General features: G+C 38.4%; 1 protein-coding gene across 4 annotated transcripts in view; it reads right to left on the reverse strand.

Moving 5' to 3' along the window:
* The window catches only part of eef1e1 (eukaryotic translation elongation factor 1 epsilon 1), a 17,589-nt gene extending 3,576 nt beyond the window's left edge, over positions 1 to 14,013 (reverse strand). Inside the window, exons 1-2 of one of the 4 annotated variants that reach the window (XM_046877544.1) lie at positions 13,849 to 14,013; positions 12,998 to 13,063 (exon numbers count right to left, since the gene is read on the reverse strand). In XM_046877544.1, coding sequence (XP_046733500.1) covers positions 12,998 to 13,063; positions 13,849 to 13,932 — 150 coding nt within the window. In that variant the 5' untranslated portion in view covers positions 13,933 to 14,013. Of the gene's footprint in view, positions 1 to 12,865; positions 13,064 to 13,490; positions 13,689 to 13,848 lie in introns of those variants that run through there. The other 3 variants (XM_046877541.1, XM_046877543.1, XM_046877540.1) reach the window with 3 other exon arrangements.
* Positions 14,014 to 19,217: the final 5,204 nt, after the last annotated feature.

Here is a 19,217-nt window from a genome sequence, read left to right on the forward strand (position 1 = left end):
TCCCTGGCCAGTTAGGAGCGATTAGTATGACAGAGTGACCGCCTTCTCTTACTCTTTGTAGTGTCGGCACGATCAAACTTAGAGGAGGAAATGCGTAAAGCAGAACGTTTGGCCATGGGTGGGCTAACGCATCCACACCCATAGGTGCACCGTTTCTCGCCAGAGAAAAGAACAGAGGGCAATGAGTGTTTTGTGCGGCGAAGAGATATACGGCCCGGCCGAATCTCTCCATAACAGGTTCACCACCTGAGGATGGAGAGACCACTCCCGTACAGGATTTCCCTGGACAAGAGATCCGCCCCGCATTCAACATTCCCGGCACATGAGTCGCTCAGCGACAGGAAATGCTCCATGCCCCACACCACGAGATCTCGCTAGACGGTGAAGTCGAGGAGGCGCGTTCCGCCCTGGCGATTTATATGCGCCACCGCCGTCGTGTTGTCTGATCTGACCAATACGTGGTGACTCGAAGAAACTGCGAAATGTTTCAAAGCTAGAAACACCGTTAACAGCTCCAGAAAGTTTATCTGCGTGCACCGAAGCATAACGGGCCATTTCCCTTTCGCTATCCTGCCTTCGCACACCGCACCCCATCCTGCGAGTGACACATCTGTCGTCACTACTTTCCTCAGGGAAACAGCCCCCAGCGGGGTTCCAGACTCGAGAAAATCGCGATTTTTCCAGTGATGGAGAGCGTGTAAGCACAGCGACGTCACCATCACTTTGCGATTGAGGTGGCGCTTCGGACATAAGCGCTGTGCCGTAACCCAACATTGAAACTCTCTCATTCGCAACAGTCCCAACGGTATGACGGACACTGCCGAAGCCATCAGCCCCAGCAGGCGTAAACAGAGTCTGAATGGAACTTTCCTTCCTCTCTGGAAAAGAGAGAGACAACTGCAAACTGACCTGATGCGCTCTTCCAATAGAAAAGCCTGATACAGGTCTGAGTTCAATCTGAGACCCAGGTATATTATTTCCTGTGTGGGCACCAAGCAGCTCTTTTTTGTCTCGTTTATCCTGAAACCCAAGCCAGTCAGGTGAGACAGAAGCACACTCGTATCCACCTCCGCTTGCTGCCGTGACGGAGCACAGAGAAGGAGATCGTCCAAATACGCTGACACTCTGAGACCCGATGCTCTCAGCGGTGACAGTGCAGCTTCGACACATTTGGTAAAGATCCGCGGAGCTAGAGCTAGCCCGAACGAACCGCCAAATATTCGTAGGCTGTGCCCTGATAGGCAAAGCGTAGGAATTGTAAATGCACATAAATGCTTATGTGGTAATACGCGTCCTTCAGATCCACTGACGTAAACCAGTCTCTGGGACGAATAACACTGTACAAAGCTTTCAAAGTGAGCATCTTGAACTTGTACTTTCTGAGGTGTTTGTTGAGGTTCCGGAAATCCAGAATGGGACGGAGACCCCCCCCTTTCTTGGGAACGACAAAGTACCGGGAGTAAAAACCGAGCTGGCTGTCCTCTCACGGCACCGATCAAATTACCCCTTTGCTCAGTAAGGAGGTTATTTCGTCCTCCAAAACCTGAGCAGATTCGCCCTCTGCTGTCGACCAAATCACGCCGCTGAAAAGTGGTGGTCTCACGTCAAATTGCAGGCGATATCCCCGCTGTATTGTGGAATACACCCAATGACGAACTGTGCATGCGCGCCAACTCTCCGCGCGAGGGTTGCAACTCTGGTTCGAGTTTTTTTATTGTGTGTGTGGATTTTTTTCACTTTTCTCTTTATCACACACGTCTGTGCCCTCGGCCCACTGCCTGGATGCACAGAACAAATCTTTAATATATTTGGACGAACATGGAACATTCTGCTCTCTCTCTTGCATAACCCCGCGGGCGAGAGGGGAGAAGTAACTTTCCGGGCACTGGGGGAACTGGTGCCAACACTCCAACCGGAGAAATTTCGTTCGTCGAACACAGTCTTTGAAACGCTCCCCAACGCCTTTTCGCTGGAGGGGGTGGACAAGACTCCTGAGATGAGTCGAGGGGTGCTACAGAAACTCGGAGAGTGCTGCCACCTCTCTTTTGACCCAAAATCAGACCACAGGCTAGGTCGCCCGCCTTTTCTTCCCCCCTGAGGGTCCGCTGGGCGATGCCTAGCAGCTGCCGCTGCAAAAGCGGACTTGTTCCTGGGCTGGGGCTGTTTCTGGCGAGCCTCCCCACGCATTGACTGCTGGGGTGGGGGTTGCCTAGGAGCCCTGAAATCAGGCTGTCGCTCTCTGGATGCAGGGGCGAAATATGAACGTCTTGGGTTGGGAGGCGAGCAGGATGCTTTCTTGGGAGGCAGGCCTCAAACGCTTCACCATCCTTCTTGCCAAGGTCGCATTGCTGGCGCATATTCGCCACCGCAGCCCCGAAAAGGGCTTTTGGCTCTATCGGGGCATCAAGGAACTCCATCAAGCCTCCATATCGTGCACCTCCAGTCTAGAGAAACCCTTAACGGGCACTCTATGCGAGAAGGGTTTGTCCCAAAAACGACGCATTTCTGTGACACACGCCGGTACAGCAGGAATCAGCTGCTTAACTGGGGAAGTGCGCGATGGCAGCCTCTTTCCGTCATATAAATCCCTCTCAGCGTCGGAATGCACCTGCTGAGACGGCCATTCGATGGAAAGTTTTTTGGCCGCTCTTCTACACACCTCCACGAGGTCCAGCTCACCTGGCATGGGGGAAGGGCCCGTAGCACTTCCGGGCCTGGAGAGAAGATCAGGAGGGAGGATAGCATCCTCCTCATCGTCCTCCAAATCTTCCTCCAAAAAATGAGGAATCGCTTGACGCGATGTGAAAAGAAAAAACAGCAGAAGGGAATATCCGCTTTGACAGTGGATATTCTCCCCAAGAAGCAGCTGCGCTTGGAGACGTACCTTAACGGCCTGTCTGTGAACAGTTAAGCGACCGCCCCCAGAGGATCTGCTGAGGATAGCTTCCTAAAAGGATCTTCACGGGGAAGAGAACGAGAATGAGGCAGGGACCGCCAGCAGCGGTGTATATAGGGAGGCGGGACTCCCGCATCACTGTCGTGATTGGTCTGTCAGCCGACAGATGTGGTGTGATTGATGCTTCCAGGATTGGTCACGCCCGAGGCGATTCCCATAGTGAGAAACGAATGTTTGAAAGAGAACATACATTCAGGAATCATCCGTTCACCCTCTCTATGTTTAAAAAAAAAAAAGTCATGGCAGTTAGAAATAAAAATCTTAAATTTGGACTCTAAAGTGCTATAAATCAACAGTTTCTGAGTCTGGTAATTCTAATATTCTAATAAACTTTTCTTCTGCACAAGACATATCTCTTGGTTTTCCTTTTCTGGGATGGTCCACATTGGTGCCTGTTTCATCATAGTTATTGATAGCTTTGGTGACTGCACATAGGGATTCTGAATTAATTGTAATTAAAAAAGTGTCAGAAAAAAGTTCTGTAGTTCAAGTTCAGTATTAACTAATAGTATCTTAAGATTTTTTCGTTTTAAAGTAATGACACGGTCATGGATTTGTACATAGGTTAGTGGCACTAATAGGGCTGTTGACTCTGTACTTACTCTTTCTTTACACAAAACAAATGATGGCCTAAAGCACATTAAGAGGGCAAAACATTTAATAAGACAATTTAAAATATTAAACACATTCTGGATTGTTTACCAATTCTTTGTTTACTAAATAATCGGAATCATAAAGAGCTTCATTGCCAAGTATGTTTGCACTTACAAATCATTTTCTTTGGTGACAGAAGCTTCTAGTTGCCCCTGTATTTTTTTATTTTTTATAAAGGATGCACGTCAAAAACATTAACGCGTTAACGCAAATTCCTTTTAACAACATTATTTTTAAATGCCTTTACGTTGTTGAGATTTGATTCTCAGCCCGCCTTGTAGTTTGGGAAGTCAAGTTAAGAAGTAATGCAGCAGTTGTGTGGATAGAAAGAAGAAATGGATAAAGAAATGTTTTTTTTTTTTAATGACAGATGTTGCTTTAAAACCCTGCCAAATGGTTCTCTTGACAAGACTGGTTCTGTATTACACTTCTCACTGTTATTTGCACAGTTTATATATATATATATATATATATATATATATATATATATATATATATATATATATATATCACACACACACACACACACACACACACACACACACACACACACACACACACACACACACACACAAGCTCCCGGCTTCAATTGCGCACATATGGTGCTCGTTTATCATCAATCTTCTCCTCCCCCCTTACTATTTTCTTTCTGTTCTTCCATTTTGCGATGTCTTCTGTGTTGTATAGAAGCTGGATTCCACCACAAAGTTTATTTTCTCAAAAAGCCTTTTTACCTCGAAATTCCACCTTTATTTCTCGTAAACATTTCTGGTGCATCCACCTGTAACCAGGTTGTCAGCATGAAGATTGAAGCTGATCGTGTAGGAGGCTCCTCTGCTTCGTCGGTCTTGTTCGATCTGGCATTGTTAGACTGAGTTCTCCCCAGGGAAGCTTAGTTTGACACCATGCAAATGTATCGATTGTAGCCTATTTTATTTTCAATGTTTTAAAGCTTTCTGGCACTGCAGAAGGGGTAAAGCTGTCCGAATGGCTAATAAAAAGATGGAAATTTCCAGAAATCAAGTCAGAATTATGAGAAATAAAGATGCAATTGTAAGGGGAAAAAAATCCGAAGAGGATTTTTTTTTAATGTGGCAGAAACAGGCTTTCATAATGTTTACCTGTCCAGAGCGCACCAGAGTTTAGTGGGTGGTGCGTCCGTAATAAAGGTCTGCGGGGAAACACAGTGCTCTGTGTACAGTTAAATAGTTTAAAAGCTTTTTTTTTTAAGTTTTTTTTATTTAAATTACTCAAGCCCCAGTTTGTAAATTTAATTTATAGACATATTTAATATACAAAGAATAATTATATATTCTAGAAGCTTATAAGTTCACAACTAAACAATGTATTTTTTTTTCCATAAACATTTTCAAAATCTATTATATTTTATATTGATTATTTTAAGCATGGTTGTCAACTTGCCATCTGCATTTATCATTAAAAACAATACAAATGTTGATTTACACAAATTGCTTTACCTCATACACAAATTATGATTTTATTTATTTTTTTACAGAAAGAAACAAACCAGTGTGAGTGGATTTGTGCAAAGAGAAATTTCCCATGCACTCCTCAACAAGCAGCCACTATAAGCTTTAAAATGTCAAAATTAAACATAGTTTAACTCAATGTGTGGCTTCTGCATTTTTTAAGTACAGTTGTATATATACAACTAAATTAAACCTAAAATTTTATATAGTTATAAAAAGTAAAACATCTTTTTTAAAAAAAGTTTCCGATTAATTGGAAAAGGGGGCTGTCATTCCATTAAAATATTTAAGCATGATTAATCTCATGATCGCCATGAGTTGAGTTTGATTAATCGCGACTTAACTGCACATTTTTATCTGTTATACATGTACCTTACATTAATATTTTCAAGTTTTTTATACTCTAATCAATTATGCTTTATGCAATTTTATGTTTACTATTAGTGAAACAAAACTCAACATAGCGCATGAAGACAAAATATTCTTGTAAATGTTTTATAATGATGGTGTTTTAAATAAATCAGGACAACAAACTTTTGCTATATGTCCATGTTTTTGATGTTTGCATTTAAATAAGCTTATTACAACTATATAGAGCCCTAAATCAGGGTATTTATGTATGAAAGTGTACTTTTAAAAAAATTAAAGCCATATACTGAGTTTAATCTTTAATTTAGACATTGTAAAGATTATAGTGGCTGATTGTTGAGTGCATGGAAAATTTCTCTTTTAACAAATTTACTCATGCTAAGTTGTTTATTTCGGGAAAAAAAAATAAAATAAAAAAAAATTAGAGTATGCAGGGTATAAATTGTGTAAATCAATACATGTATTGTTTTCAATGATAATTGCAGATGGCAAGTTAACAACCATGCATTGAAAAAAAAAAAACACATTTTGTTTAGTTCTGAAGATATAAGCATCTAGAATATAATCACGTTAGGGCTGGGCGATAAATCGATTTTATTGATTAACTGGAATGTGTAGTTTACATCGATCTGTTTTAATAAAAAATCGGGTTTCTCTTTAATGTCCGCCGACGCTCCCCTCTGGGCTTCCATAGTTTCGAACGAACTCAGCCCTCCCCCCGCGCGTTTGCCATAGAGATACACAAACAACATGCCAGCGAGCAAGCAAAGGTAGCAGTACCACCAATTTACTGCAGCACCTCAAACAGAGGCATGCTGTCGAGTGGGAGAGATGTCAGGCCCTACGAAATGAACAAGACAGGGGCAGCACAAGACTGCGGTTAAGCAGCCGCACTTTGTTTAGTGTTGCGCGTCTAATTGTACACTTACGGTATGGTGGTGGAAGCGGTCAAAATACATGTAAAGACGCTTCAGAACGGCGTTTCCGTTAAGAAACAGAAAAATCTGAGCATTTGAATCACCATATTCACTCATATACACTCACAAAACATTTTTTAGAGGTATGCTCAATCTTTCAAATAATTCTTATTTAGAATCTCCCTGTCTATTATATTCTTATTCTAAATTTCAAGTTATTTTACTGTGGAGTTTTTAAGAAAAGTAAAGGCAAAATCACTCCAAACATCACTGCATTTTTAACCATGTTCCACATTCAAACACTCATAAAACATTTTTATTTATAGGTTTGCTCAATCTTTCAAATTATTCTTATCTACAGTGTCCCTGTCTATTACTCTCTTAAATTTTATCTCATTTTACTGTAGAGTTTTGGAGAAAAGTAAAGGCAAAATCACTCAAAACCTCAGGAGCATTTTAACCCAAAGTGGGTTATAATCCCAGAAGGGTAAATAAACTTTATTTAATAAAGTTAAAACTTTTTTTTTTTAACATTTTCTTTGTCATATGCAGATTGATTTTAAGCGGGTGAAAAAAAACCGATTTAAATCGCAAATCGGATTTTTTGTGAAAATTATTTATTTTTTTTAGGCCATATCGCCCAGCCTAAATCACGTAGTAAAATAGCAGTAAAACATGAAAACATACGTTTACTGTTATAGCAGACAAATGCTATAAAAGAGAAGGGAATGGAGAAATGCAGCGAGGGAACAGGCTTAATTAAAAAAAAAAAGGAAAAAATATGCATTGGTGTACAAATGTATAAACTTTCACTGAAAACCACAAGAGGGACTAAAAATATCATAATTTACTGTTATTAACTTTTGTTATTTGCTGCTTTTAGATGTAGTATTTGTCTGCACCATTTTAATTGAATCCATCACTATGTCTTGAGCAAACTGATTGCAACCTGATGCTTGCGAGTTACACCAGATCCAGTGCAACTGTCCCAAAGTTACAAACAGTTTACACATAAGCACTTCATTAAACTACACCATTTTCACATGATGAGGATTTCAGTTTTTGCACACCGTGCTGATGTTTCACTTTCACCCATGACAGAAGTTTGTTTTCTTTTCCCTTTCCACAAGCGGCAGTGTTATCTTGCCATCACGGTAAACCCTAAGTAGCCAAACTAATCAATAAGGACATTTGTTCACAACGAACCTCATTATTTTTTGTGCATGCATTTTTGGTGGCTGTCATACAGCAGTAATAGCACTTAAATGCCATTTACTCATATAAACTGCTATTTAATCTAACTTTTCGTTTACTTTTCGTTCCTTTTTGTGTTTCCAGGGGCCACAAGCAAAAAGACGTGTGTGTGTGTGTGTGTGTGTGTGTACATAAGCATTTACATTAAAATTTTAAGTAAAAAAAATTTTTTTAAGAATCCTTTTCCCTCTACACCCTTAAATGGCATTTTAATGTCTTTTGTTGCCTTCTTGGCCAGGTCTCAAGGATAATTAAATTAAATAGACCTCACTCACTCGATCAGCTTTTCTGCATGAAAGCAATTAAATTCTGGAGGCAAAGTGCTCACCTTACCCATCCAGGAATACATGTTACAAACCGGTCAGGATTTTAGTGAGGAAAACATATGGATTGGTTCGGCAGCAGTAGTGGTTTTCAGCACTGGTTTTCCCTTGAAAATAACCCGTTTGTCTCTCAATAATGGGCACGGAAGCAATTTTGAGCGCTTCACTAATCTATCTCTATGTATTACAAAAATGGGTGTTTGGAACTTGCTGTAGAAGACAACCATATTTTAGATGTGAGGCATTATGTTTTTTGTTGAAAGGTACTTATGTATTTCTTTTTAATGCAAGTAGTTGTCTTGCTATTATCACTATTGCTTAGTCTTTCACCGCCTTCAAAAAAAAAAAAAAAAAAAAAAAAGACTTTTGAGGGATGTTTATCATACATAAATTTTTCTGAAATCTGAAAGGAAATTCAAAGAACAAAATACACAATAAATAATTGTGTCATATCCATAGACAATTACCCCCAGAACATTCTTGCAACCTGGTAGCAATTATTTCATGGACTGATACTAGTGGTTGGGGACCTCTGCACCAAACTGTCATCAGCTTATGACTCCTCTGACCACCACAAAAAGCACCATTCTGCCATTTACCCTTAACCAAGGTCGTTTTCAAAATTGGTATCCACCTCATCAGGCAATTAGATTAGTTGCAATCAAGGATATCTCTTTGTGTTATTCCTGGTAGATTGTGCAACATGAAACCTGGAAGTCATGACTATTTGCAAAATATCCAATAGAAGTTTGGAAGTACACTTTTTCAATATCTACCGAGTCAGCAATCCGAACGAGATTCCGACTGACCAGGACACTGTGTTCATGTCACAAACTCTCAACAAATTATGAATAGATTTGTACCAGTGAACACCATCCTGCTGGTTAAATGCTATAAATCAGACACCAAAAACATATGCAAGTTCATTTACAATGACGTACTATCGCATCATTAGAGAAAACTGGAAGGGACCTTCTAATTGCAAAAAAACTAATTCAATGTGTCTTTAACTTGAAAGCAAAATCTGACACATTAGGTCAATTAGCACAAGAAAATCTGCTTAAACCCAAGAACAACAAGCTCAGCTCTATAGGAATTTTCACCTGGTGATAAAGCGCTTTGTTTTCTACCCATGTGGGCCAAATTACACACAGAGTGGCAAGGATTCTTTGAGGTCAAGTTGCGGTAAGAGAAACTGACTCTTGAAGGTGCAAGGGCAAAGTTGATGAAATACCAATATACTATCTCATTCTCCTAAACCATATAGTGAGGTGGGACCTGTGGTGAGGAGGTGGGATCATATTCAAAAAGTGTGAACCAATTCACCCCAGTCCCCTGAAGAGACCACCTCTCACCACCCCAGAGAGTAAGAGTTGCACATTCTTTTATTTTACCCAGTTGCAAAAACCACAAAGAGCATCACAGTGAGACTCCCCCAGGCTACCTGAACACAAAAATGTTGTGTGGGATTTACACAGGGAACATCAAGGTAATCAAGGAGTCTTGCAGTGATTGGAGCACTTACACTGGATGGCCAAAAAGCTGAGTCACTGCCTAGTCAGGGTGAAGGGACAGTTCACTAAAACTCCAGTTGCAAATGAAATCATATAAGCACAGACAGGTTTCCAAAACTCATGCTTTTTTTTTTTTCTTGGCAACAGCGTTATGGTTTAGTCAAAGAAACTTAGAAATGAGCATCAGAAAATAATGAGCACATAATCCTCAGTCTCCACACACGCACACACGCAGTAATACAGTGGAATCCCGTTGTACGAGCATAATTCGTTCTTGAAAATTGCTCGTGTGTCCATTTGCTCGTAAGTTCGAAACTAATTTTCCCCATAGGAATGAATGTAAAAGTGATTTAATCCGTTCCGAGCTGTCATTCGATCGCTTATTTCTGCACTTAAAAACTATTTGTAGCCTATTTTTACACTGCAAATAACCATAATATAAACATAATTTAACACTTACTCGTGATAGTGGTTGATTGCGAGTGTGAGACGCGCATCATGCTCGTAAACTCCTCGGTTTCCATGGTCATTCTATTTACTTTCGTTTTCACAGCACCATCACTGATTTTTTCGGGAGACATTTTTCAAGATTTCTAGTGAAATAAAAGTATAAAACTAAAAAAAGTTACTGTGGGAGAGCGTATGAATACGGGAGCCATTTTTTTTTTTTTTTGTGTTGGTCTACTTAGTGCCCCACACGCGCACGCATACACGCACGCACGCACACACACACACGCTCTCCTCCTTAAATGCACCCTCCGATCACTTGAAAAAAGAGAACAATCATTAGGTCACATTAACTTCAGGTGAGGCAATCCCCTGCCTATCTGCTCCTGGACCCGCCCTCCATTCACAAACCGCCGCTCGGCCACGCCCCCGCTGCCACAGATACGGGGAATGGCAGCGTGGGTTTGCTCGTGCCTTCGAACTTTGCTCGTGAAACGGTAAAATTTTGCGAGCGAGTTTGCTCGTACTATAGGTTGCTCGTACAACGGGGTTCCACTGTACCGGGAGAATGCAGTAACCTGCTGTTCCCAAAATGCCGCTCTGCTCTTAAAGGAGCCACGACATATTTCACCCGTTACACCGTGTAACAGACACTCTCTTTCGGTAAAGCCTGTGTAAAGTTCATTAGTTTCAGTGTAGACCTGCGGCTTTTACAAGGTGCAGCTTATTTATGTTAAAAATAAAAATATTTGTAAAATTCAGTGGGTGCGGCTTATCCAAGCGCTTTATAGTCAGGAAATAACGGTAAACTAGCACTTTTTTCCTTGTTTATATCTTTGTTTATTTAAAAAGTGTGCTATAATTCCTCTCAACAGAGTTTAGGCTGATAGTTTTCTAAATCTGCAACCTAGTAACCAGTATTTATTTATTCATTTTGTATGTCGCTCTGGACAAGGCAGCTGCTAAATGCTGTAAATGTAAACCACCATTTTCAGCTCTCTCTATAGTTGAATCACTCAAGAACATCCAGAGACTACTCTGAGAATGGAGAAGTCTCTGTATGCCTCAGTATGAGGTAGGAGTGGGTGCTATATCTGTATAAACATGACTACTGGTATTATGCTGTTCCAGATATGGATTTTGATATACCATGGATTCAGTTACATATTCATGAATTAAAATTTTGCATTTATATTTGTTGTTAAATTTCGTACTCTGTACAAATTTTAACACTACTAACCACACTGACGATACAGAGTCAAAGGTTGAACATTTACATAGTTGTCCTCTTCTGTGTCCAACACCTTACTACACAGGCATTAGTAATCAAATTCCAAGAGCATTATTATTATTAGAATCAATTTCTGAAACCTTTTTTTCTCTACAGATTGAATCCTTTGCAATGTGATGTGTTAGTGCACTTATGTCTTTTCTTTTTTGAGCCAATTGCTTATTGGGAACTGTGCTCGTTTACAAGCGGCTCCGCCTCCGGGAAGATCTTTTGCACGCATTTGTGTGCATTCCTCATATTCCCGGGCATGCATGTATTTCAAGTGGTTAAAGAGATTGCTGGTGTTTCCATGCAGTTTGCAAACTCGTGAGATTTAACAATAGGCATGTCAAAAGTAAGCAAGACAAGGGAACACGCAGAAAGTCTTGTTGAAGGGCACAAGGAAGAATTGGTTAAAAGAAGGTGGCCTCGTCTGTCATATGGAACTGGTTTGGGTTCAAAATCTACATGGTTCTGAAGCAGGTGTAAACTGGGCAGTACAAGCTATCTCTAAACAGGACTGTTTTGAGAAACTGACAGGCACATGGACACCTATGTTTACATGTGGTCTATAGAATATCGCCCAGCATTCAACAAAATCATTCCTTAGCACCTGATCAGGAAACTGAGCCAACTGCGCACTGAGCACCTCCCTCAGGACCTCAGTCAGTCCAATTCAAAAACAGCACCCCAGCTGTTATAGATAGATGTTTATAAAACAACAAAGATGGTTGTTTATTTTAGGAGAACACCTAGTGGCCACTCTCTGCTGAACAACAAAGATTCCTCTGTCGAGATCAAGAGAACCAAATTTATTGGTGTTCACCTGGCAGAGAACCTCATCTGGTCTCTCAACACCAGCTTTATAGCCAAGAAAGCCCAGAACCATCTCTAGCTCCTGGGAAAAAAACCTAAACTTTCACCACCTATCCCCACCACATTCTACAGAGGGACTTTAAAAAGCATCTAGAGCTGGAGAAGCCCCCTGCTGTCAATCATGTTCATTTATGTAATCCCGTGTGTGGGTCTGCTTATGTTTGCTTATGCTCCCAATTAGTGGCATGTGGTCTAGGGTAAATATAAATATATGCATGTTTTACATAGCACCTTGGTCCAGGAGGAGTAGTGCTTTGTTTCACAGTGTACTGTACCAACTGTATATAGCTGAAATGACAATAAAAACCTTCTGACTTTTCTTCCATGGATGTCATAACTTAATTTTTGGCCTAACAATCATTGTGAAATGTGGGACCTTAAACACACAGGTGCAAACATTTCTAAATTGGAGAGCCCTATCAAAGAGTCTGAACAATTATCAAAAATGGAGCTATTTATTTTTTTAAATACATTTTTAAATATCTACAGCGCCATGTTTACATTTAGTTAATTTAATTTTTTTTTTTAGAAAATTTGACTAAGTAGTTTTGCTGATTAACAGCGGCATGCAACTGTAAAAGTATTTTTTTATTCATAACATCACAGAAAGTTTTGAAGATTAACAGAGCATGGATGAGTCAACTTGAATATGAATTATAAAAATGTATGCTTTTGACATCTCTGCAAACCATGCACGAGACATCAGTTGGGGCTATTAAAACTGCACAACCATACCCCAAATTATAATTTTAACTACTTTAATTGAGTGTTTGTAAAATTTACAAGGCCTCTTACCGTGAGTATAATATTGACTTCATCTTGAGAGCAGTTATCAAGTCGGGTCAAACGATACTCCAACCATTGCTGGACAACAGCTCTCTGCTCAACTGACTCTCCCAAAAGTTCTGTTTTTTTAGCCTCACTTACCAGGTGGGAGCTGATTGTAACCAAGCCAATTAAGGAAGAACCATTGTTGTTTTGGAGTACAGGTACCTAAAAATGAAATCATTAAATGTAGTGAGATTTTTTATTTAGCAGTTTAAACCTGGTGAACAAATTATGAATATATATTGGGTAGCCCACCATACAATACACTCCTCTGTGTAATGTTCTACTTGCCGGTCAATTCAAAAGTCTATTACATGTGAAATGAAAAAACACGTGGCAGGAAATACGATTTTTATACTGGCGGAGTCTCACCACAGTGTCCGGTGTGGTCCGTAGGAGGATTTTTTAAAATTTACCCATAGCCTTCATCCTACCATGATGTCTCTCGTGGCAAAGCATTGTTTGCATTCACGACAAAAAGGCAGCGGAACTAACATTTTGGCTATGAGTTTTGGCGTCTCTCGTTGCATTCTCGTAGTTTTCACTTTAAGATAAATTAGTTTGAAAATAACATATCAGGATTCAAACTCACCGGGAAAAAGCGTTTACTGTGAGGGGGTTGAGAGAAGCAAGTAAAATGGCTCAAAATATAAACACCGAATAACATTACTGCATTAATCACACACTGCTGTCTATTTTCATAAGCACGTGTAATCATAGCTTCGGATTCTACATAACACGTATCCTTTCACTGGTTCGTTATACAATTTAAAGTCATGCTTCCAATCTATACTGCACTGTATTACAATGTTAACACAACTAGCTTAGCTAACTGCTGTCCTCACGTAACGTTTAGTGCAATTGTAACAATAGAAAACGTCTGTGTATCTAACATTCAGCAATCGCTATTTCATAGAAGACAAATACGCCGATTGAGTGTTTAAAATCACCTTTCTTTCTCCTTGTGTACTGATTTTTTTTTGCCTTTTTAATCCTACAAATTTCTCCAACGAGGAGAGTTCTCTCAACGCCATCTTGCCGCACGAAGAAAACGCTCGAACTCGCTGATTGGTGGAAACGGGTCGGCCACACCCACAGCTAAGAACGACAGCCGAATCGGGCAAGACCTGCGATCTAATATGATGACAGACCGTCGAAAACCAAGACTTACAAAATCATTACACCATCCATCTTGTGAACTAGTGGTCTGCTTTATAACCAGATGATCCTGGTGATCTTGAACTGATTGAGGGATAGGAGTGTTTCTTCCAACTCATTCATTCACTTCCAACAGCCAGATTACACATTTTCACCCATAAGAGTAGGAGTCCGTTTATTATTATTTTTATCTCAAATTTTTATGTCTCTGTATATTCATATTTGAAAATGTAAAGTAAATGCTTCCTAGACAGTGGCAAAAATAACAATTGCTACGACTACTTCTTTCAGTCACCCCCATCTTGGTGTGTTTCCATCCTCAGCATTCTCCTACAAATAAACATCATGTCCCTCCTCTGCACATGTCCAAACCTTCTCAATCGAGCCTCCCTCACATTGTCTCCAAAACGTCCAATCACTGTCCCTCTAATAAACTCGTTTCTAATCCTGTCCATCCTCTTCACTCCCAACGAAAACCTCAACATCTTAGCTATCACCGTTAGGGGGCGCCACAGCGAATCATCTGTCTCCACTACTACTACTACTACTACTACTACCAATATTGATAATAATAATAATAATAATAATAATAATAATAATTTTATTTTTCAAATAATGTCGTATGTCGTATCTTTACTGCCATGGCCATTCTTGTAGACAAAGCCCTAAAGATACAGTTTGGGAGTGAGAACCAGTAAGAAAAACAGAAAGAGTAAAATGCCACACACTAAAAGGACACTTTATCCTCATTGCTTGCGAGCAGAATATGGTGGTCATGCTTGATGATCTAAGAAACTCTCACCCATCAGTAGTCACTTAAGATTGTTAATTACACTGACAGTTCCAAAACGACTTTTCATAGGAGAAATCATTATTATACATACGTTCGATAATCATGCACATTTTCAATTCAGGTTGTTACTGTCAGGCTTTTGCAATGCCTACTAGGTTAATTGAGCTATTACAGTTATACCCCACCAGCACCACCACACACACACACACACACACACACACACACACACACACACACACACACACACACACAAAACATACAGTAAAACCGTTTACCAGTCACAGGTCTACTGAATTCTTTCAGTTTTTAACCATCAGGGGGCACTGTGGATCTTCCAGTATCCTGCACTCTTTACTAACAGAGAACTGAAAAAAGCTATTTTCTACTTTTCTTTTCTTTCATATTTTAACATAAAGAAAAACTGTTTAACATGGAAAGTCAGGCTGTTGCCAGACAACCTGTTTTGAAAAAATATATATAAATTAAACAAGTTGCATCAAGATCAAGGAAATGCCTATTAACAATTGCCTCTGACCAAACATACAGTTATGTAAAAATGATTAAAAAATAACACTTTATGCTCTTTCAGATTAGGAGAGTGGCTCATGATGAACTGATCCATAATGGATTCCAAGCTTTGGGGCTGGCAACATGCTACCCAGGGAACATCTTCAGAAAATAGATCAGGTTAATGACCTTGGCTGCAATCTTTAATACTGTGATTAATGCAGATTCAATTGCCATTGTGCTTGAAATTTTTTTTAAATATCTGGATTATGCATTCAGCTGTGTTCTAGTAACACAAAGACACGTGTGTGTGTGTGTGTGTGTGTGTGTGTGTGTGTGTGTGTGATCGTCTACAGAGGAAAAAGTTGTCTAAGTGTGACGCCAATTTTGAGTAAATAATGTGCGCACACATATTTACTTACACATACATACTGTACAAGTTTTTAAAGTTTTTGTGTTGGAAGCAGGAAATATAGCGCAAACTAGTTTAGAGTATTTGTATTGGGGTATTGTAGGGTGTTCCTGGTATCAGGGATGGGCAGTATTTATGATACATGTATTGCAAATACGCATTTCAAATATAAAATAGGATTTTGTAATTTGTGTTTGATAGGGTTGTTGAAAATGGCTTCATATTTTGTATTAAAATACTTGAAATACTGCAAAATACTTTGTAAGGAGTCTACATGAAGACATCATAAAAATGTGGCCTCTGATTGGTGCCTACGCAGTAGTTTGGCCAGACTTGTTGAACAGAAAATTGATCCAACGAAAGAAATTGTTCAAGGTAAAAAGCATGTAGGCTGCCAGCTTTCATATTGATAATGTAATGATTGTTTAAATGACAAAATGTTTGTTTTCAACTTCCAAATAGGTGTCCAGTGATTTATAAATACATATTCGATTGCCAAATATTGAACCCTAATTGAAGTAGCTGTTTAGTAGGATCATGATTTTGCATTCCACTGCATGAATGACTGCCTGACATATAATATATTGTTTTATTTATGATTAACAATCAAATTATTTATAAGTTAAAAACTAGTTGCTATGAATACAGATGCTATTAGTTATCCTCTTATGAATAACTGTTAGTCATTTTGATGCTGATGCAAAATAGCCCACACCACAAAAGATTTTCTGAAATTGCTTGAGTGGGGCCTGCATATTTCTCCAGGTCTCAATCTGGTCAAGCAACTGAAGCACCCACCTCACAGATTACAGAATTTAAAATAATCTTCTGCTAATGTATTGATGCCAGATACCACAGCAAACTATCAGAGGTCTTGTGGAGTTACTTGTTTCACAGATGACACAAACTGTATTAGACTGGTTTAATCTTATGACTAGTATTTTTTCCACCTTTGAGCCAGATCTGCACTGTTGTCACATGATTGACTGATTGGATAATTGAATGATGTACTGGTGTTCATATTAGGAGGGCCAGTGAGAGACACTAAGCAGTTCTAAAATGTAGTTTCAGTGCATAGTCATTTCTAATCAAACCAGATATATTTTTACATTTTTTTATGTGGGCAGCCTATCAGAGTCTCAGTGAATTGGCTCAAAAAATAGTATTTCAGCTTCTACACAGTTTCCTTAGGCAATTTCAACACTGCTGGTCTGAAAAACAAGCCTGCGGTATGATGAGCACCATGAAATGGGCATATAATGAATAATCACTCTACTATATGTTCCAGTCAGAATTGGGGACCATTAACACATTCTCTTTGTCTCATGGAGATATTATCAATTTCTGCACCTCTCTCACAAACACCCACACACAGATGTGCTCTAAACAAGTTGGCTAGGTACTGTGTATATGTGTGTACACGTGTAAGTGTGTGTATAAGCTAGTTCGACTGCACTGTACCCAGTCTTTGTCACTTCTTCTCAGCTGAATTGTTGATGATTATGCCTGATTGCTTCTTCATCAACTGATAATTAAATTGATTAATTTAGCTTTACATAAAAAAATAAGCTTTAACATAAGCTTTTTCTATGTACATACATGGAAAAAAAGCAAGAAAAAAAAAAAAAAAAAAAAATATATATATATATATATATATATATATATATATATATATATATATATATATATATATATATATATATAGTTAATTTTTTCAGATTTCAGAACATATGGGTAATGTTTATCATTAATTTTACATAGGACATAATATCACAATGTATACATTGCAAAAATATTTCATGCACAATATATGCATCTTCTTTCTTCAAAACAAACAATACGCATAGTCTATAAAAATCTAAAGGCTCTAGAAATGTTACATTTCTAACAGTTCTTTTGAACATTGGCCTATATTTTATTACTTTATATTTTACTTGGTTTTGGCCTACAATTTAAAACAGTGTTTTCAGTAATTTTCAATTTCTTATTAATCTTAACCAACAGGTCATTTTGTAAAACTTGAATATTTGTATATATAGATTCTGTGTATGTATAAAACAGACAGTGCAGCATGCATAAATAAAATCACACAGATACCATGTAAAAAAATACAAGGCATATTCCTATACTCCAAGCCCAGATGAGTTGAGTTTACTTTACCTTAATTTAAGGAAACTGGTTGCCCTAAAAATATTAAGTAATAGTTACTTGATAAACGTGAGTTTTACTTGAGTGAACATAAATTAAAATCTTAAGTTGTTATAAAAAGTATTTTACTATAAATAGACTGAAGTATCTTGTTCATTCAAATTACTCCACTTAACTTTTTACTTACATATAATTAAAGACAGAAGCAAGCAAACAGCAATTTTTTTTATGCTTTTTTCACATACTTTAAAAAGAACCTTTCCAAGTCAACCTTTCTAAGGTAAAAGAAAAACCTGCTGGACAAAATGGAAAGTGTTTTTCAAACTCTTTGGAAAGTTATATTGCAGGGCATTAATTAGTCCAAAAAGAAGACAGGTCTGAGGCAGGTTGTCCAGTTCCATCACTAAATCCCCTTTCAAAATGATGCACAGTCAGGGAAGGTTTATTTGTGGATTTTATGGGTGAAAACAGAGGATTCCTACTGGAATTTGTTGATAACATCCTAACAAAAAATAAAACAAGACAAGACAAATAAGACAAGATGATGGTATCCTGCCAGTTATTTAATGCTGTTTTGTTAACCAAAATGTACATGTACATAACATTATGAAACATATTTTATATAAAGTTACTTTGAATTCATTCACCAAATTTACTTAGCTGTGGTTGTGTTGTTGCACTGTCTGCTCCTTTGAAAGCACAGTGTGGAATCTATGTGTCAAACTCGCAGGGGTTAAGGCGTAGTAGGTACAAAACTTATTCATTTGTATCCATACACTGAAAGTTATTCACACATTCAAAAATTGTCTACATAAGTAGTAAAAGATACTAAAATTCTTATAGTAATACACCCAATCTTAAATAATTTATTTTTTTTCCAATTAAATTGATTAATTTGATTGTAGACAGACGATCTGCTGTGGTGACCCCTAATGGGAACAGCTGAAAGAAGAAGAAGAAGAAGAAATTAATTTATTAGATACATAATCCGGGCTAACAGTGTATATGTAAAACAAATCCTGCTCAGATAGCCCTTGAATCTTAGTGCTGCACTGTTGCATGGATTTTACATGTAATTATTTGTTTTTTAAAACAGCTTAATTTCTAAAAATAATAATAATAATAATAATAATTCTAAAATTGTGTTCACTCAAGTAAAACTCAAGTTTATCAAGAAACATTACTTAATTTCTTTAGGGCAACCAGTTTTGTCCAATTTTTTTAATGAAGTTTAATAAAGCTAATATTATGAAGTCACAAATGAAAGCAATGTGTGTGTGTGTGTGTGTGAGTGTGTGTGT

Source organism: Silurus meridionalis, chromosome 21 (genome assembly GCF_014805685.1).
Source record: "Silurus meridionalis isolate SWU-2019-XX chromosome 21, ASM1480568v1, whole genome shotgun sequence".
Taxonomy (NCBI): Eukaryota; Metazoa; Chordata; class Actinopteri; order Siluriformes; family Siluridae; genus Silurus; species Silurus meridionalis.